The 21,603-nt window shown below is 43.6% G+C and overlaps 1 protein-coding gene across 4 annotated transcripts in view; it reads left to right on the top strand.

Moving 5' to 3' along the window:
- The window catches only part of SLC9A9 (solute carrier family 9 member A9), a 690,054-nt gene that overhangs the window by 498,415 nt on the left and 170,036 nt on the right, over positions 1 to 21,603 (top strand). For all 4 annotated transcript variants that reach the window (XM_083178000.1, XM_083177999.1, XM_083177998.1 and 1 more), the window contains one exon: positions 3,707 to 3,755. In XM_083178000.1, the coding sequence (XP_083034126.1) occupies positions 3,707 to 3,755 (49 nt within the window). The remainder of the gene's footprint in view (positions 1 to 3,706; positions 3,756 to 21,603) is intronic.

Below are 21,603 nucleotides of genomic sequence, written 5' to 3'. Positions count from 1 at the left end.
ATTAAGGGGAAAAACAATCTACACTAGGGATATTGGTTTTAACATCTTGCATGTTTAGAGCGTGCCTGAAGACAGGTCAGGTGCACTTCAGTTTGCTGATTCAGTTGGACTTGGTATATGAGCCACACATTTCACTGCTGGAGGTATCAGATTTGTACTGTTTCCAGCTGTTGCTTCCACACTGGAAGGAGCACAGCCACAGTTACCATCTTAAAGGTGTGTGTCTTACGTTCTATCCTGCTATATTATAATAAAATAATGAATATTGAAGTTCAGTAACTATTCTGTGTGGCCTTCTCTGTGCAGAGCCCATTCCCTTGATAATTACAGTGGGAGTTTTATGTTGCTACAGTATCTTAAAAATCATCATTGCCCACACAGACTTCTTGACATTTTACAACATGATTTCAGAATGTCTGTGCCATTAAAAATATTCCATGACTACAGGGTAATTATATTTAAATTCTTTCATGAGCTCTGGGGAAATTACTGTAAAATACTGATGAGATTCATGAAGCTCCAATATATATTTGGGACATTAATATATACGTATAACACAACATTTTGGTTCTGTAGCACTGTATATCAGACTACTGTCAACGCTATTGTCACTTTGTTACATGCTGACTATGCTCTGCTTGTGTGTTTGAACAACAAAGGGGGGGGGGGGTCACAAGGATATGGGGTCGCAGCCCTCCTCACCTCACAAATGCTTGCCCTTTTGGTCTCTCTCCTAGCTTTTAAAAGTCAAAAAAGCGATGTAAGATTGGGGCCGATTCAGACCTGCTCTCTGGGCTGCAAGCGTTCGGAGACTAGAGAGCAGGTAAACGCTGCACTGCTGAGGACCCCCACCCCTGTGCACTGCTGCAAATGTGCTTGCATTTACTGGGGCAGTCCCAGGAAATTCTGGGTTACCGCCAACAGGGTGTCAATCACCCTGCGAGCAGCCAGCGAAGGCTTACCTTCACTGGCTGCCTCCGGACAGATGGCTCGCGCATGCGCACAGTGTCCGATAATCACTTGTGCTGCAAATTCTCAGCACAGTGAACAGGGATGAATCGGGCCCATTGTATCAGCAGAATGACGTAAATCATGTGCACCCTCTTCCCTGGCTTTCCACCCATACTGATTACTATTGTGGCTATATAAGTGCATTTAAAATGTGTCTAAAGTCATTGTGAATGTGTATAGTTTACATTTTAAAGACAAGCCACATGCCTAATTATCACCTAAGTGGTTAATATATAGTGTTCATTCTAGCACCCGCCAACTTTGAAAACCCATGCAGTTCCTCTTCCCTGCCTGGGGTGTTGCTTTCTGCTGTAGTGCTTCTAGCACAGTGTGGTCTGTATATCAGCACTGATATGCAAACCAGACATGTGCTAGAAACACCACAACAGACAGCGACACCCCAGGCAGGGAAGAGAAACTGCATGGGTTTTCAAAGTTGGCGGGTGCTAGAATGAACACTAATATAATTATTAAAAGTAAAAAAAAAAAATATATATATATATATATATATATATATATTACAGTATACATACATATGTCAGTTAAGTCAACACACAACATTAGTCCATCCACCTAGGGTGTCACCTCAATGACACATAGGTCAGTCAGATATACTGTAGATACAAAAAAGAGAGCACTCACAGGGCTTTCATAAATGTGAAAAAGACTAAGCTTTATTCCACACATCAGACAAGGCGTGATACAAAGATCATCTGTCGACATTTTGACCACTAGCAATGTGGCCTCCATCAGAACACCAACTTAGCATCACCGCCTACACTTGCTTGTTAGTGGTCAAAACGTCGACAGATAACCTTTGTATCACGCCTTGTCTGATGTGAGGAATAAAGCTTCATATTTTTCACATTCATGAAAGCCTTGGTGAGTGCTCTCATATATATAATTTTACCCATTCATGTATTAAGGCTTTACTATGTATAAAAGGCTTACGCTCTCCTTGACACAATAACCTATTACCTTTCTGTGCAAGCCCTGTCTATTCTCAGATCAGGTGCATTATATTGCTATGATTGAAAGAACCCATTCACCCATTCATAAAGCACTTGATTTAAGCCGGAGGGTTTCTAAATATGTGTGTAGTTCATTCTGAATGGATTAATGTGCATATTTAATGCAATATGTGCATTTTTTATTCCACATCAGCAAGTGCACAAATTTCACTTTTACAAGAAAAATCGTCATCCTTGATTTCCCTGTCAGCTATAAAGTAATTATAAATGCGGAATGTGTACCCACTATACAGCAACTAATGGCTATTTTTATTTTTACAGTTTTTAATGTTTATCAAATAGAGAGAGAAATGAATACAGATATATAGATATCCTTACGTACCCAGCCTATATACTGTAGACAGAGTATTTAATGGAGACAAAAGTATTCCTTTACACAGGCCTTCATGTAGAAGGGACTTGGGAGTAGATCAGTTTTTTGGGGGCACACTGATTTCTGGTATTTCCAGACAAATAGATTTTTTTGTGATGCTACAGTTCTAAATATCATCAGTTATTCAAAAGTGATATTATTGCTTATATGATACCAGTGATTACGTAGCTGTTTAAACTGTAGAGTCATATCTCCTTACACCAATGAAGCTCATGTTTAATGTGTTTTATCATTAGTGTAGATTTTATTTACATTGTGTATATTATTAGTAGTACAGGTCGAGTATCCTGTATCCGAATATCCGTTATCCGAATTATTCTGAAAACCAGACATTCCAGAAAGTGAATTTTTTTTTGCTAAAAACTCACTGGGGACATTTGTAACAGCATCACTGGGGACATGATATGTAACTGGCACTATATATGTGCAAGACAATGATTGCTTGGCATTCAAATTCAGTGCTGAGATAGTACACACATTTTGTTTCACGTTTTGAAACCTTGTTTTTTGAACAAATAAAATATATTTGTGTGTATTTTATGTGGTAATAAAATATATTTGTGTGTATATTATGTGTTTATACAGCATAAATGCAAGATACTTCAAAATACATCATTGAAATATTAAAATATTCCGAAATACGGAATAATCCGTTATCCAAAATTCTCCTGGTCCCGAGCATTTTGGATAAGGGATACTCAACCTGTAGTAGCATTACTATAATAATAATAATAATAATACAGGTTGAGTATCCCTCCGTATATCCCAAAACCGAAATATTACGAAAACCATAGGTCTTCAGAATATTTAGGGATTTTTTTTCCCGCTTGCGCCTTTTTTCATACTCCCCTCGTCCCCCGGTGTCCACGGTGACCACTGGATTTGTCTTTACCGCATCCCTAGTCCCAAAGATTCATGGCGCGGGTGCGCTGGTGATGTCACTGGTAGACATATGCAATGCGCCGTCTTGGGACATGGGATGCCGCTGAAGATGAATCAGGGGACCACAAGGGGACCAGGTGAGTGTGTAAAAAAAAAAAAAAAAGTATTCCGAAATCCAGAATAATCCCTTGTCCAAAATGCTCTTGGTCCCGAGCATTTCGGATAAGGTATACTCAATCTTTATCACATTTTCTTTTTAAATAAGCTAAGTCTTTGAAAAATACTTAAAACCTCTGTTATTATGTTTATTTTTAATCTTTATTCATATTTAGTACATTTTTTTGTATAGATTCTCCAATATTATAAAAGATTCTACACAGTTCTAATTATGTACTTTGTCTCCAAACAGAGTTGGTGTGGACCCAGACCAGGACTTGAAAGACCAACCTGCAAATCAAGTAAGTCTATGAAAGTCGTTCCGGGAGTAATTGCTTTATCTTAATTACACAATAAGTAAATCGTGATTACCTGTTTGGAGATAAAAATAAAAAATCGGAGCCCTTTTTAGGCAGCTGGAAGAACCTTGATGTGTTTTCCATTAAGATGATGAAAGCGCCTCTGATGTAAACACCAACAGTGGGGAATAGAGCATCCAAGGCAATAATTCATTTGAAAATGTATCCAAAACATTTATTGTTTATTGGATGAATTGTGGATTGTTCTGCAATTTAAATGTAAAGAGCAGAGTTCCGCATTCCCTTCTGTGCTTCATCACACTATGTTATAAATCCTTATTTGCTGCAGCACATTTTCAGAGCTGTATTTAAAACTAGAAACCATTTCCTCTGCTTCTCATTCTCTAAATGCTGGATATTCTTTGATGTTGTTCTAGCTGCATAAATCAGAATCATGTTGCATATAAAGCTGATGTAGCCGTTCTGTATTCTTGTTACCCATTGTGGGGAGACACTTAAAAACAAAGCTCTTTGCATTTAATGAATACATAATAAATAATATGGATATATATGTATAAGCTACTTGTTACTCTCTTGACAGCAAGGTAGTTGCGCCATGAATACTGTACGTATTCTTATTTAAAGATAAATTATCATTTAAGAATAGCACCAATCTTTTCATGTGACTTTCTGCTTTTTAAACCTATATATATATAGTGAATTCCTATTTGTGACAATGTATCCCATTACACCTTTCATCTACCGTTTTGTTTGTCAGCACCTGATTATCTGCAAGGATATAAAGTACAGAACATAATAAACGCACAAGGAGTATAGCTTAAAAATACTTTTTTAGTTGATTAATTTTATATAGACTCTGTATATTAGAGAACCTGTTTTGTCAGTCTGGATTGCAGCATGGTCTGCCTGATCCCCCAATTGCTTTCACACCACATTTTTCTTAAATACTATCCTATCTCCACACATGATTTCAGGACCCCTCCTCCAACCCAACCCAAGTTCACAATATGCAACAACACCAGTGGGAGACAGGGAGAGGCAGAGTGTGAAAGTAAAAAACAGCGTCCGGAAGAGGGTGACAGAGGAAGCAGTGGGCCCCAGTGCTGTACTGCACCTGCTGTACCGGTGGTAGTTCCGTTTCTGTCCTGTTCTCATCCTTAACCTAACATCCTTACCTAAATATGTTTCACTCACATCGACTGTTCTTTTAGTATAAATAAATACAAATACAGCCAATTCAATTCATTGAAGTTCAGTTAAATATTGCACCCAAAAGCAGAACAGTCGCTGTGACGCTGGCATTTTTATTGGAGAATCTCTCACAGCTATGTTGGCACATGGCACTCAAAGGGTTCATCACACTTCCTATAGAAAAATCTTATAAATTGCTAAATATACAATACCATTCAAAAGTTTATGGTCACACAGACAATTTTGTGTTTTACATGAAAACTGACTTTTATGTATCAAATGAGTTGAAAAATGAATAGAACATATAGTGAAGTAAAGACATTGGCAAGGTTAGAAATAATGATTTTATTTGAAATAATAATTTTGTCCTTCAAACTTTGCTTCCGTCAATGAATGCTCCTTGTGCAGCAATTACAGTACTGCAGACCATTGGCATTCTAGCTGTTATTTTATTGAGGTAATTAGAAGAAATGTCACCCCACGCTTCCTGAAGGACCTCCTACAAGTTGGATTGGCTTGATGGGCACTTCTTGCGTACCATACGGTCAAGCTGCTCCCACAACAGCTCAATGGGGTTGGGTTCTGGTGACTGCACTGTCCACTCCATTACAGATAGAATACCAGCTGCCTGCTTCTTCCCTAAATATTTCTTGCATAATTTAAAGGTGTGCTTTGGGTCATTGTCCTGTTGGAGGAGGAAATTGGCTCCAATCAAGCGCTGTCCACAGAGTATGGCATGGCATTGCAAAATGGAGTGATAGCCTTCCTAATTCAAAATCCCTTTTACCGTGTGCAAATCTTACACTTTACCAGCACCAAAGAAGCCCCGGTCCATCACATTATTTATTTATTTTACAGTTTCTTATATAGCGCAGCATATTCTGTTGCTCTTTACAATTGAAGTTAACAGTGATAAGACAAACAAGGTGATTACAGACAAGCGTGAACGGTAGTGTATGTGCTTTGCATTATGCTATTATTCAAAATTATACAAAAAACGAAATATTCCAAAAACTGTGGTTTTTCAGAATATTTAGATTTTTCCTGACTTTTTCTCATACAGTACTTACCTCATCCCCCAGTGTCCACAGCAGCCATCAGAATCCTCTTCAGCGGCATCCCCGGTCCCGAGGATGCATTACGCGGGAATGCTGATGATGTCATCAGCACAACCGCGCAATGCCACTGAAGAGGATTCCGAAGGCCGCTGTGGACACCAGGAGACATTGTGGACGTTGGGGGACCATCGGGGCACTACTGGGGGACCAGGTAAGTATGAAAAAAATATTCCAAAATCTGCAATAATTCCTTATCCAAAATGCTCGTGGTCCCAGGCATTTTGGATAAGGGATACTCAACCTGTATTAGCATGAAGTACATTAGTAGCCATCACAATTAATAAATGGATACATTTATACAGTAACTGAATAAAAAAGTACCCAAGTTTAGGGGAGATATCACTACCAAGAACCAGAGTCAGGCAATAACATGATGAATTGCAGCTCACACATACTGTAGCTAAATGCCATTACAAACGATACAATAAAAGGGAATGTAGTTGATGGTGGCTGCACTTCCTGTGTAAAGGTGGCCATACATCAGAAAGATATTGTACCCAATCATACAATCTCAATTGATTGTAAGATAGATTGTATGCAGATTGTGTGCACATTGTGTGTCCAAAAACCTGCCGAGGACTTGAAGGGAAATTGGACACAATCATGAGCGCAATCGATCTTAAGATCGATCTTTCTGATGAATGGCCAGCATAAGTGTCCATGTACTGCCCCTTTCATTGCATTTCTCTATCACCTCTGATGGGAGGCTATTATATTGATCTGATAACATCACCTAACTTGTGTATCTGAGAAAGAGGTGCATATTCATGCCAATCTGCAGATTTATGGCCAGATGTATAAAGCTTCAAAGTGATAAAACCTGCCATGTCACAGACTGTGTTTGAAAAATGTCAGACATGAGCTGATTGGTTATTTATCACTCTCCATTTTATCACTTTTGAAGTTTAGTGCATCTGGCCCTTGATGAGATTGTGATAAATATTTTTTTACATGCAAAAATGTATATTTTCCTGCCAATTTACAATTTTGCGCTTGTCGAGAGAGGTTCTGATAAGAGCCTGACCTAGTGATGAGCTGGAAGAGTGATAGCATAAAGCTTCATAGTCTCTCCATTAAAAAATCCGGAGATGGTGTTACCACACTTACCAACTCCTCCGGAAATTGCAGAGGAATCCTGATTTTTCAGGTAGTCCGCCTGTATCCCAGAAGAGAGAATGGATCACCCGCATCTCACCTGTTTCCATAGGGTAGCATGGCTCCATTTTAAAGGTGCGGAGCTAAATGACACACATTCATGCCATTTAACAGTTTTCATGATCTTACAGATACATAATGATAGGTCCCTTAAAAACTATTTGGGCATATATAACAATGTAAAATAATTGATGGCATAAAAAAATAGAATAAAGAATTAAACAATTAAAAAATATATATATAATAGAAAATAAAATTGCACTTCAGTAATTAAAGCATTAAAGAAAGGTAATTAAGCAGATTGCAGCTGATAATGGGTGTGGCTGATTGTCTGTATGACTCTTTTCTGAGTTAAGCTGGCCATACATCTACAGATTGCTTGTCAGATCTGGCTGGTTGGAACAAAATCCTGTAATACTGTAAGTTCTAAAAATAAATAAATATATTTTCATGGTATAGCTGTCACCAAGGCATCATTTATATATTTTTTATTTTCTGTCTCTGATACATTATCCAGTCTTTGATACACATATTTTAGAAACCAATCCCTACTTGTATCCTTTTGATTGCAACATTACGCAAGCACTGTACCCATACTGACACTGTTGCAGACATTATCAAATGCAACAGAATTAGACAAATTCAGTTACATCTAGTAAAAAGGGTAACAATATTATACAATTACTATAAATTGTAAGCTTGCAGCAGGGTCCTCTTACCTCCAAGTCTGTCTGTTGTTACCCAGTCTGTTTTATCACTGTCTACAATTGTAAAGTGCAACGGAAACTGCTGCGCTGTATAAGAAACTGTAAATAAAATAAAAATAACAACATTAATACACCCATCTATGCACTCACAAGACCTTGAGCGCTGAATCCCACCCCCAAAAACAACCTAATGTAACTTGCACAAGCCCTGTAATTTAGCAGCACGGTCTAAAACATGGGTACAGTATATGCTCGGTGCACAGGTAACAAACAAATGTTCCCCATTAAAAACAAGATTTTATAGTTAAAGAGATAATTTACAACAAGTGTAACAAGTTCACTAGGGATTGTGGACAGTAGAGAAATCTGACACTGATGAATTGAAGCAACACTACATTACTAGTGTGAAAAATATTTTATACTTAATTTGACAGATTTATATAAGTAAGAATTTGTAAAATACTTGCAGGTTTATCAGAGAGCTAGCCAGAAGTGTGCAGTGTAACACAGAGTTATGTACAGTATCAATGATCTTTGGACTTGATGAAATTACTTACATGTGTGTCTGGGTTCACACAAAAGCATTGTTTCTGTTCTGGCTTTAAAATAATCAGCAAATAACAAACACATGTTGAGTTAAGTGTCATTCACAAACCTTTATACATAGCTTTTGCTATTTGTGAATGTTTCATTAACAAATGGGGCTCTTAATCCTGGAGTCCCAGGCCATCATTCCTTTATAATAATTCCTGCAAGGATATTATCTTACCATACTGGGCTATCTGTAAGTGACTCTAGTTCTCTGCTGCTGATGTAATCTGATCAGTACTCTGTCCGTTTACATCACATTACTTTTCCTCTATTAAATTCTTCTTATTTATGGGATTTTTCCTTCACCCCTTTCCATCTATAAACCTTCCTAAACTCTCTTATACTGATCCTAGTTACAAAAACAGACATGTAAACCCCTAGAAGAGCTGGCATTCTTTGACTTCTAAAGAGACCAATGTCAAATAGTGGAAAAGCATGTTTATTGTTCTATGTCTAAAATTTAGGATTTTGTCTATTGTGTTTTATAATCCATCTTTCCCATTTGGACCAGGTGAAATCAGTAAACACTTATGCCCCTTTCAGACCGCACTTTTTACCCGGTATATTGCTGTTTTTTAACCGTTTCAAAACGGTAATATGTGCAGCCTGAAAGATGCAGAGTGAATTTACCGGTTCTATTGAACTGGTATTTCTAAACGGTAATAAAGCAGGGTCCTACCCATTTCAGACCCGTTTTTTTTTTTTCATCCACTGTTTTCTATGGGTTAAGACAGATTCAGTGTTTGTGAAGGAACAAAAACTGCATTGAAATACAGTTTAAGGACAAAAACTGCACTGAAATACTGTTTAAAGACATGCGGTGTGAAAGGGGTTTTAGCTGGCAGACCCGTTTTTAGAAACGTTTTAAAATACCTGGTCAAAGACAGTTTTGCGGTCTGAAAGCAGCATTATTAGTTATTACTTCTTGCCACATAATGGTGCTGTGCCTACATATTGGTACTCCCAGATTTCTCACCTCCCATGCAGCATGGGTCCTCCTCTTGATCTACTGCCAATGCTGACCTTAGTGTCTGGCAAACTGCTTTTATTTTCACTTCAGTACACACCTGCATGACCCCTCATCACGCTGACCAAGCAGCTGATCCATGTAAGCATACACACTTACTGATTGGCTTGCTGATGTGTCGGTCAGGTAGGGATGGCCATCGGTGCAGACGCCATCAATGCTTGCCATCGATGGCGATTCTGCACCCAGCCATCGACAGTGGCAAACTATTTGATGGATAACCATCGATAGTTTTAGCTATCAATGGTCAGCCATTATATCTGACTGAATGGCCCGTGGGCCAATCAGTACTCGTGGGCGGGACTTCTGGGTATCAGGGGGCGGAGCTATAGTCCGTGATCCAGGCACCTTGAGAAAAAAAAGGAAACATCGTTTCCACTTTGCCATCGATGTAGGGAAAATATCTGGTACTCCCACATCGATGGCAAAAGTATTCGACATCGGCCACATACCATCGATGATTTTAAATCATCGATGGTCGATGGCCATCCCTACGGTCAGGACACCTAACTGGACAGGTATTTGAATTTCTCTGTCCAGCTGTGACATCAGCCCTCCACTGCAAGTGTATGGGAAAAACACATTGCCAGATGCGCCGATATATCAGAAGCTATATCGACCATCGGCTGTGCTGCAGCATACATTGTCCAAAGGGAATGTCATGTGACAGTTTGCATTCCCTACTCTAGTAATTGTGAATTTCTTTATAGCTACTCAGTTTGCCAGACCCTACCAGTGACCGTGACCTATCCCTGGTAACTGTGTAAACAAAAATTAAAGGTTTCCAGTTCCAAATAACACTGCTGGAATTCTGGTGAAGTCCAGGGTGACTGTAATACTCTGAACCCGTATACTACCTGAGCCAACCGTATACTGAAGAATAAAATCCTTCCACTCATGGTATACAGTATATGGAGAAGTTAGTATCATAGCACCTGACACATTTTGTGCCATCTCTTTCTGGGCATAACCTACAGTATTCCACCCAGAGTAATACTACATAGTGTGAACAAGATGGCTGCCTCACCTGATACGTTCTGTGGGTGGAATATACAATCCATGGAATAAATACAATTATTATTATCAATAATAACAATATTAATAATAAATATTATTTGTATTACTATGCAATGGATAGTGGAGAGAATGGATACAGTTCTGTATAGACTGTGTACTACACTGGAATACTAGTAGTATCCAGAGTTCCTGTCCTTGTAACTAATGTCAACTAAAGCTATAGTATCTTTACATAATCATTGTACTATTGTTCTCTTATTTTTAATACAGTTGAATAAATGTGGTTTATAGTTTACACTTGTTTCTTAATTTACTTGTATATCCAATTTGTCTTTCATAAAAAGCTATTACTTCTGTATATCTGCTACGTGTGTGTATATACAGCACTTCCGCCTGAATTTTGACAGTATCCCTTGCATTGCATCAGGACAAAACCTTTTTACAATTGTTTTACAGAGTTATCTGCCCTTCCTATTTCTCATTTTTCAATCTAAAGTTCTGCTTTAATAAATGTGCGTACATTGTCATATAATTCTGGAAACATGAGTATGCAGCCATGTAAAAAGGATTGTGCACTGTTTAGTGTGTGTGTGTATGTGTGTGTATCAATCAATTGATCAATCTAATCTCAGGTGACAAATAATCCTTAACAGAACGAAATAACAACATGAAGACGCCATGTGTGAACAAGCAAGGACGTCCATACTGCTTCCAAATCAATAACACTAACTGAGCCAGGTGCTGATAATCAGGTGCATTTACAGCTGCCAGCACTGTGTAAAACCAAACCATTGGCAGTTTGGATTGAAGCATTCTTGTTGTGTTAACACCATGCCAAGCAGAAAATAAACCAGAAATGATCTAAGAGAGAGAGAGAGAGAAAGAGTAAGAGTTGCTGCTCCCAAATCTGAGTTAAGATGTGTACACGCGGGCATAAATCGATGGCAGTATGAGCGACCAAATTGGCAGCGATTGGAGTGTGCACCGGCGATAAATCGCCAGGTGCGCATTCCTGTTTTCAGCCTCCTAATGCTCGCTGGTCGGAGGAGCATGCTCCTCCGACCAGCGACTTCCCCTGCCTCTTCTCCCGGCAGTGTGTCATTTTCATCAGCGACCATCTCTGGTCGCTGATGAAAACGGGACACTGAGCAATATGATGGCTGAGCAATATATTGCCAGCGATCATATTGCCCCGTGTGTACACAGCATAAGTGTATATGGGTCATAGCCATACAATTTACAATCCCCAATTCTAGGAGAAGATTATTTATAAATGGAAAATAATGAATGCAGTGGAGTTGTCAGCCCTCCTATGAGCTTATCCCAGTAACCATTCTAAGGATCAGAACATATTATTCTCAAAGGAAGCCTAAAGATACTAGACACTCACAGCCGGCTCTACCGTTAGGCAGCTTTAGGCAGCTGTATAGGGAGCCAGGATGTGTGGGGCACCCCTGAGCCCCACACAAATAGCAAAATTCAGGATTACTCTGAGAAATGTATCATTGATAAACATAATGCAGACAGGCTGTTGAACTTCTAAGTATGTACTTCCACGCTTTCACCTGAGGCTGAAAAGTGGGTATGGGTGTGTAGATGGGGTGGGGGTGGGGAGTAGCAGTTGATTTTGGCAATAACCTGAAGTTTTGACTAGGGCGCTGATAACCATTGTATTAGCCCTGCAGACACTTAAAGTGGTTTGTAGGTGGCAGCAGAGTGCAAATAGAGGTTAGTCTAAATGACAATCAGCTTAACCAAGGAAGGTTTAGTAACCAGGTAGAAACAGGAACAGGTCAACATCAGGCTAGTAGCAGCTACATGATAACAGGATTCCCAGTTGCAGTCAGGACCATTTGTAGCAGTGGAATATAGTCTTTCTCTAGGGCTCACATCACTGCAGAACACTAGCACCTCCATTATCTGCAGTGGCAGTATGGCGCACACTTCTCTAACACTGTGAAAATGTTATAAACTGAAGTTAATGACCATGTATGACTGAAGGAATAATGTCTTCTGGACAGACAAGACTCAAGGAAACATTTAAACAGAATACTGTATGTTAACACCTAGTGACAGGAAGATCTTATTCTTCAATTAGGATGCAGAATGTAATGTGGAGTTGTTTGGTGCTATAACACAATACCATGGGCGGGATGTATTAAAATACATCGCCGCCCTTCGCGCCCCCCCCGCCGCGATGCCGCCGCATATGTACTAACATATGCGGCTGGCATCGCGATGCGGTGACGGAGGCCCCCCGCGATACCTGTACTGTGGTCTCCGTCACCTCCCTGCCGGCTTCTGCAGCTTTCACGCCGGGGACAGCTAAGGAAGCTGTCCCCGGCGCTTCCTCCTCCCCCTGCAGCCGGAAGGACGTCCGGCTGCGTTGCTAGGGGGAGGAAGGGCTTACCTTCCGGGGTCCAGGAGGACCTGCAAGAAGGTAAGCCCAAGGGAGGGGGGGGAAAGGGGGGGTCGGCGAGGCGGCGGGTTGCGGCGACGCGGCGGGCGGCGAAAAGAAGCCCATAGGCTTCTATAGGGTATCGCCACCCAAAGGTGGCGATACCCTGCCCTGCGAAACCGCTGCGAACGGGATTTAGTACATAGGAAAATGCGGTAAAACGGGGGTTTCACCGCATTTTCCCTTTAGTACATCTCGCCCCATGTCTGGTAAACCCTAGTATCAGCAGAAGAACCTCATACCGACCACAAAGCATGGTTGTGAATGACTGATGATTTGGGGTGGTCATTGTAGAATGAAGAATATGGATCCCTCACAGGTATTGAGTCTAGCACATATATCCACATCTTCTCTCCATGTCACCCCTCACTTTTACCCTCACCCTCACCTCTACATTAGATTGTTTTATGTGCCCGGTTCCATGTGACGGGGGGAGATTCTCTAAGAATCTCCGCCCCCCTTCGCCGCCCATCGCATACTTAATTATCGCATATATTCTAACATTTGCGATAATTAAGGCAAAGGACAGCTCTTGCGTTAAGAGCTGTCCTTTGCGGTGAGAGTCGCCGGGTCCCAGCAGGTCCCGGCGGCTCCCCCCTCCCTCACACACCCGGCGCTGCTGCTGCTGCGCCGGGCTCTCCTCCTCCCTGCACCCGGAAGAGGATCAGTGCAGGGAGGAGGTCACAGGTCCGGGCAGCACTGCGCTGTGCTGCCCGGACACAGGTGAGGGGGGAGGGGGCGATGTGGGGCGGCGGGGGGTCGGCGCGGGGTGGCGGAGGGATGCGGTAGAAGCCCATTGGCTTCTATGGGGCATCGCCAGATTTTTCTGGCGATGCCCCCTGCCGCGGTAACCCGGCGGGGATGCTTACAGCATCCCAGAATGCGGTAAAAACCCCGATAACGGGGTTTTTACCGCATTCCTTGTTTAGAGAATCTCCCCCTTGGTCTTTGGTAGCTGGGTTCCTTGAATTGGAAATTGTAATCTGAGTCCATAACCTGTTAGCTGAGTTTAACAGATCGGATTTTCTCTTACATACAGTATTCTATCATTAGGCACACACCTGTAAGCTCCTGGTGGTATAGCTACTGTATTTATAGTAAATAGTTTTGGTTACAAACATGTAAAGATATGACAGGTTTACATGAACAGCTACATTACTATATCTGAGTCTTCTTCTGGAATTACGAAGTACATGTTCTATATACAGAGTGCCAACACATCGCCAACACTTTGTAACAGCGCCACCTGCTGTTGTCCCTCCAGTAAATAAACGTACTACTACTACTACTACTACTACAGTGTAATCATTCTTAAGGCTTAGGTGTCAATCATACTGTCTGTGATGATCCCACGGGTGAGAGTCAAAACGACAGTGCTCGAACTCTACAGCAGCAGCGATTCACACAAAAGTGTTCCCTGCCTGCAACATAGGGCTCAGAAAACTTTGAGGGGTGTGAGGAACGTTTATTTATTTACACATTACATCTGCCCCAACTGCAGTATAACATGGCTTTCATACTTGCCTACTTTTGAAAACTAGTTTCAGGGAGATTATAGTTGGTAGTAGAATTTTGCACAGCGCCCCACTGAAGGAGCATGTCATGCTCCACCCAAAGGGCGTGTTTAGTTCCATATATGGAGAGATTGTGAAAAAAGATTGTGAACGTGGCACCTAGAAGCGTGGGTGTGTACTGCTACATCTGAGAGGAATCTCTTAAAATTACTTATATCCAAATGTAGATGACCCCCGAAGCAGTTAGTAAGAGCTACTATACTTGCTGGGAAATGGTGCTGATGATTCAATGTAAATGTATCTAGCTCTCATTCCTTTTTTGCCCAAAAATGTAACAGTGTAATGTGGGCTAGGTGACATGAGGGAGATGGCTAGACTAATGAGGGAGATGGGGATTGCTGTTATTTCAGGGAGTCTCCTGCAAAATGCAGGAGGGTAGGCAGCTATGGGCTTTGCCAATGTGCAAAGCTACTGTATTTGTATTTTTTTATTTTTTTTGCTTGCTCCCAAATCCCTTCATGGCTCTAATTGCAAATAAAGCCCAGAGTATATTAACTTCCAAGTTTAATTTATGGAAACTTTCCATGAATCCTTGACCTTTTAATTGCTGCTGTGTAGTGAACTCATGGCAGATTTGACTTAATTCCTCAATTAACATGAGTAGTACAGTAGTTGGCATGCTAAACGCACACACACACACACACACACACACACACACACACAAAACCAGCACAAGATATCTGACTTGTATTTTTATAACAATGCAGATTATGGACGGGATGTATTAAAATACATCGCCGCCCTTCGCGCCCCCCCCCGCCGCGATGCCGCCGCATATGTACTAACATATGCGGCTGGCATCGCGATGCGGTGACGGAGGCCCCCCGCGATACCTGTACTGTGGTGTGCGGGGGGTCTCCGTCACCTCCCAGCCGGCTTCTGCAGCATCCACGCCGGGGACAGCTAAGCAAGCTGTCTCCGGCGCTTCCTCCTCCCCCTGCAGCCGGAAGGACGTCCGGCTGCGTTGCTAGGGGGAGGAAGGGCTTACCTTCCGGGGTCCAGGAGGACCTGCAAGAAGGTAAGCCCAAGGGAGGGGGGAAAGGGGGGGTCGGCGAGGTGGCGGGTTGCGGCGGGCGGCGAAAAGAAGCCCATAGGCTTCTATAGGGTATCGCCACCCAAAGGTGGCGATACCCTGCCCTGCGAAACCGCTGCGAACGGGTTTTAGTACATAGGAAAATGCGGTAAAACGGGGGTTTTACCGCATTTTCCCTTTAGTACATCTCGCCCTATTAGAGGTATGCTTTTGGTTAAATGTAGTCTTGCACAATATAAATATACTGGATTGTATATTTTATGTGCAGTTGCATGCATGAATAACAGAGAGATAAAAAGAAAAATTAAGTCAGCAGGTTAATTGCAAATTTAGGTAACATAAAATGACTGAAAAACGTGATCTGAGCCCTGTAAAAGCTTTCTATTCCTTCTCACTTCTCTGTTACATCAGTACCCATGGCAACCAAATCTTTTTTAGAACAACTGTGAATAGCTTTTCCTAGAGGGGAGCTCTGCTTGTGCCAGCTTGCTCTTTCCACATATATGCCAGTATTCTTGACTTTGTGTATTTTTTATCCCTATTATGTTTTAGCACCAATGCTCAGGAACAGAGAGAATATGATATATTAATAAAATTAAAATTTTGTATTCTCAAATAATTTCTTTAAAAATCTGAATTATTACTCATACTAATTGCTTTCTAATGGGGCTATTTCCATATAAATTGATAGCTGTTGCTCATCAGTTATAAAACCCAAATATTACAGAGTTTCGTTTATTAATGGAAAGTAGTAACAACCAATAATGGAAATGTATATTTATTCTTATTGTTCTTTATTCCTTCAGCACTGCACAGTGAGATAATCTTACTAAGACTCATAACTCCCTTCCCTAGTGTTTGCAAGACAAGCACCTAAACAACCCACAAGGTCTCCTGAGCCATAGGTCAACCTGGCTTTGGACCACGCAAGCAATACGGAAGCGGTACATCTGTCAGAACAGACTTAGGTCTACAGTCATTAGGTCGACCCCGGAAGGTCGACTGTCCCTAAGGTCGACAGGGTTAAAGGTCGACATGGCTCAAGGTCGACATGACTTAAGGTCGACATGGACCAAGGTCGACATGGTTTTAGGTCGACAGTCATTAGGTCGACATGAGTTTTTCACTGTTTTTTGACCCGAATGTCGACACAGTCGACATGGACACAGTTGGAGTTGAACCTCAGCCCCTCGCATCGCTCGCTTCGCTCGCAATGCTTCGGGCACGGTGCCTCGCTGCGCTTGGCACACTATTTTATTCTCCCACCACGCTCTAGTGGATGGTAGGGCATGAAATACCGCCTGTCGGCACATGTCGGCTCAAAAAAACAGTGAAAAACTCATGTCGACCTTAAGTCATGTCGACCTTGAGCCATGTCGACCTTTAACCCTGTCGACCTTGGGGACAGTCGACCTTCCGGGGTCGACCTAATGACTGTCGACCTAAGTCTGGTCTGACAGATGACCGTTTCCCAGCAATACCACCACAAACAGTGGGGGCATTGAAACACTTTAATTAGTACTGACCAGTAGCGTGCAGTGGGGTGAGGCAGGTGAGGCACGGCCTTTCCTGTCATACTAACGTATATGCTGGAGTTTTCAGTTTATAAAGTATGGCAAAAATACAAAGAATATATATAAAAAATCTTATTTTTATTATTCTAATAATTTTAATAGTCAAAACTCTGGAGTAAAAAGTATATGGCAGTGCCTCACCTGGCTACCTTTTCTGTACATCTCTTATCAAAACTCAGCGAATCTGGTCTGCTGTATGGGGGCAGCCATTTTCTGAGTGACACATTTTTTATGGCAGCAGGAGCAGGGAGAGCCGGACCGCAGACGACAGGTCCCGGGGCAGACGGCAGCGGCACTATGCAGAGCGGTAAGGGGGTTGTGGGGGGGGGGGGGCGCTGCCAAGATTTGGGGTGGGGGGAGGATATTTCATAGTAATGCCACTGACTGAGCGAGTCGGAGTTGGAGAGAGTCCGCCCCGGCAGCAGGGAGGGAGGAATGACGGCACTTTACTGTGCCTTGGGTTTGACGTGGCTGCAGGAGTGTGCGCAGTGCGGTAGGGTGCACAAGTGTCTCCTGACAGGGAGACACTGTAGCACAGTAGGAACTGAAGCTACTACAAGGGGTGGGTACTTTGTAAGTAATTTGTGAAGCTGACAAGGGGGGGGGGGTCCAGGACAGTGCTGTACTTATAGGACTGGTGGGTATTTGGCAGAGCAGGTTTAAGGTGGGGGCTCTGGGGGTCAGTACCCTAGGCGGTACTTATATGTTAGTTGGGTGCCCACTAAGCTATTTGCTTAGTTTTCCATGTCCCCTCGCGGGGCTCGATAAGCTCGCCACGCTTCAGGCTCGGTGGCTCGCTGCGCTCGCCACACTATTCTATTCTCAACTCCACGCCGACGTGGATAGTAGGGGAATGAAAAGGTCGGAGGACGCGCACCGCCGCCCCTCGCGGGCTCGCTGCGCTCGCCACGCTTCGGGTTGGCGTCTATCGTGGGGTGACGACGGGGACATCTATAATGTGAAATGGGTCATATTGGCCCATTTCACATTTTTCACATTTTTTCACGATTTCAATGTTAAAAAATATTTTAACATTGAAGCCTATGGAAAAATCGGGGGCATCGCGTCTGGACCAATGTTAATGGTCCCGACCGACGCGATGCCCCCGATATTTTAACTTTCCCGACAAGATTTCAATGTTAAAATTTTTTTTAACATTGAAGCCTATGGGGAAATCGGGGGCATCGCGTCGGTCGCGTCGGGACCATTGTTAATGGTCCCGACCGACGCGATGCCCCCGATATTGTCTCCTAGCCGGCAAAATGGACCTGATTTCAAAGGAAATCGGGTCCATCGTATGGATCGTGTACCTTAACTTAAAGGTACACGATCCATACGATTGTGGCCGTGCTAGGAAACAAGTACCTAATTATTTTGGCTTAGGGGTGCCTTGAAAAAGTCATGAAGACCCGAAGGGTGCCTTGGACTGAAAAAGTTAGGGAACCACTGCCTTATAGTAGTAGTAGTAGTACGTTTATTTATAAGGCGCCGCAAAGTGTCCGCAGCGCCGTACATAGCAAACAAAAAACAAATTACAAGGTAACGTACAGGGTGTGTTGAAAGATACAGTATAAATAGGGTTATAGCTGGTAGAACTAAAATCAGCATCAGTTCAGAAGTAGGTGTCAAAATTGTCAAGGAGACTGAAGATGAAGTAGAGGAAGGGAAGAACAGGACAGGAGCACAGGTGAGGTAATGAGGTAGGGTGAGTACGTGAGGAAGGAGGGCCCTGCTCATAAGAGTTAACATACTAAAAATAGGTGGGTGGACGAACGAAATACAATAGGATAAGTAGGAACGGAGGGGAACGGAGGCAGGATAGGAGGATCAAAAGAGGTTAGGAGGAGGGATAGGCTAGTCGAAAAAAGTGGGTTTTGAGGGAGCGCTTGAAGGAGGTAAGGGAATCAGATAGCCTGATGGGTGGCAGGAGGTTGTTCCAGTGCAGGGGGGCAGCGCGAGAGAAATCTTGGACACGGGAGTGGGAGGAGGTGATTAGGTGAGAGGTCAGTCGGCGGTCAGCGATGGAGCGAAGAGGACGGGAGGGAGTGTGGATAGAGATCAGTGAAGAGAGGTAGGGAGCTGTGGAGGAGGAGAGAGCCTTGTAGGTGGTGGTGAGGAGTTTAAAGAGAACTCGGAAAGGAATGGGGAGCCAGTGAAGAGATAAACAGAGGGGGGAGGCGGAGGTAGAGCGGCGGGAGAGGAAGATGAGCCTAGCAGCAGCGTTAAGAATGGATTGGAGAGGTGCGAGGCGGGTGAGAGGTAGCCCAGAGAGAAGGATGTTGCAGTAGTCAAGGCGGGAGATGACAAGAGAGTGAATGAGAATTTTGTTCGCGTCAGTGGAGAGGAATGGTCTGATGCGTGAGATGTTGCGTAGGTGAAAGCGGCAAGACTGTGAGAGAGCACAAATGTGGGGGGTGAAAGAGAGGGAGGAGTCAATGATGACACCGAGGCAGCGCGTTTGGTCGGTGGACGTGATCTCGGTTTCACCAATGCTGATGGAGATAGTGGGAGAAGAGGGGATGTTCGGGGGATGGAAGATTAGAAGTTCAGTTTTAGCCATGTTTAGTTTCAGGAAGCGTTGGGTCATCCAGGCTGAGATGGCAGTGAGGCATTCGGAGACCTTGGACAGGAGTGATGGGGATAAGTCGGGGGAGGAGAGATAGATTAGGGTATCATCAGCATAAAGGTGGTAATGAAAACCATAGGAGCTGATGAGGGTGCCCAGAGAGGTGGTGTAGAGGGAGAAGAGGAGAGGGCCAAGGACTGACCCTTGGGGAACACCGACTGGCTGGGGGGTAGTAGGAGAGGAGGAGCTCGGAGTGGAGACGGAGAAGGAGCGATCGGAGAGGTATGAGGTGAACCAGGAGAAGACCGTGCCAGTGATGCCAAAGGAGCGGAGGGTGTTGAGCAGGAGAGGGTGGTCAACAGTGTCAAAGGCAGCCGACAGATCAAGCTGGATGAGGATAGAGAAGAGGCCTTTGGATTTAGCCGATAGTAGATCGTTAGTGACTTTGGTCAGGGCAGTTTCAGTGGAATGTAAAGGGCGGAACCCGGATTGGAGGGGGTCTAGAAGGGAGTTAGCAGTAAGGTGGCTTAGGAGACGATTATAGGTCAGACGTTCTAGGAGCTTGGAGGCAAAAGGGAGGAGGGAGATGGGCCTGTAGTTGGATGGAGAGTTGGGGTCCAGATTTGTTTTTTTGAGAATTGGTGAGACAAGAGCGTGTTTGAAGGAGGAAGGGAAGATCCCAGAGGATAGGGAAAGATTAAAGAGGTGAGCCAGGTGAGAGCAGACTGATGGACTGAGACGACGGATAATATTGGAGGGGATAGGATCGAGCGGGCAGGTGGAGGGAGAAGCGGATTGAAGGATAGAGTGGACTTCAGCAGCAGTGGTGGGGTAAAATGAGGACAGGGGTTGGAAGGAGGGGAGTGGAGATGTAGGAGGGGAGGAGGGAGAGGGTGAGGTCATGGCAGCAGTGATGGCAGTCCTGAGAGAGGAGATTTTGGTTGAAAAGTAGGTAGCAAAATCAGCGGCTACGATGGAGGACGGAAGAGCTGGAGGAGGGGGGGAGAGCAAGGAGTTGAAGGTGGCGAAGAGCCTGCGGGGATTGGATGATTGGGAAAGGATGAGGGACTTAAAGTAGGATTCCTTGGCCAGAGCAAGGGCAGAGCTGAAGGAGGAAAGAATGAATTTGAAATGGAGATAATCCGCAAGGGAGCGTGATTTCTTTCAGAAGCGCTCAGCAGTGCGAGAGCACTTTTTAAGGAATCGGGTGATAGGTGAGTGCCACGGTTGGGGGTTGGAGCATCGAAGGGGGATAGAGGAGGGAGGGCAGGCAATCCAAGGAGTCCAATGCCGAAGATAGGGTGTCATTATAGAGGGAGGCAGCGAGGTTCGGGCAGGACATGAGGGCGATTGGGGCGAGAAGAGGACACAGCGTGTTTGAGAAGGCAGCAAGATCAAGTGTGTTGACGTTATGCCGTGAGACAATGCGCTTGGGAGGGGGGGTGGGAGAGGGGGAAGCAGTGAGGGAGAAGGAGATGAGGTGATGGTCAGAAAGAGGAAAAGCTGAGATAGTGTAGTCAGTAAGGGAACAAGAGCGAGAGAAGACGAGATCGAGGGAGTGTCCTTGGATGTGGGTGGGAGAGGTAGTCCACTGAGATAGGCCAAGAGAGGAGCAGAGAGAGAGGAGTTTGGAGGTGCCAGGATCAGCGGGGTTATCCAAGGGGATGTTAAAGTCACCAAGAATGACAGATGGCAGGTCGGAGGAGAGGAAGTGTGGAAGCCAGGCGGCGAAGTTGTCAAGAAATTGGGAGATAGGGCCAGGGGGGCGGTAGATTACAGCGACACGGAGGTGGTAGGGGTAGTATAGACGGATAGAGTG

This window comes from Crinia signifera, chromosome 3, assembly GCF_055691185.1.
Source record: "Crinia signifera chromosome 3, ASM5569118v1, whole genome shotgun sequence".
NCBI classification, from domain to species: domain Eukaryota; kingdom Metazoa; phylum Chordata; class Amphibia; order Anura; family Myobatrachidae; genus Crinia; species Crinia signifera.
The sequence above is the reverse complement of the archived record's forward strand: the minus strand, read 5'-3'. Positions and strand labels throughout refer to the sequence as shown.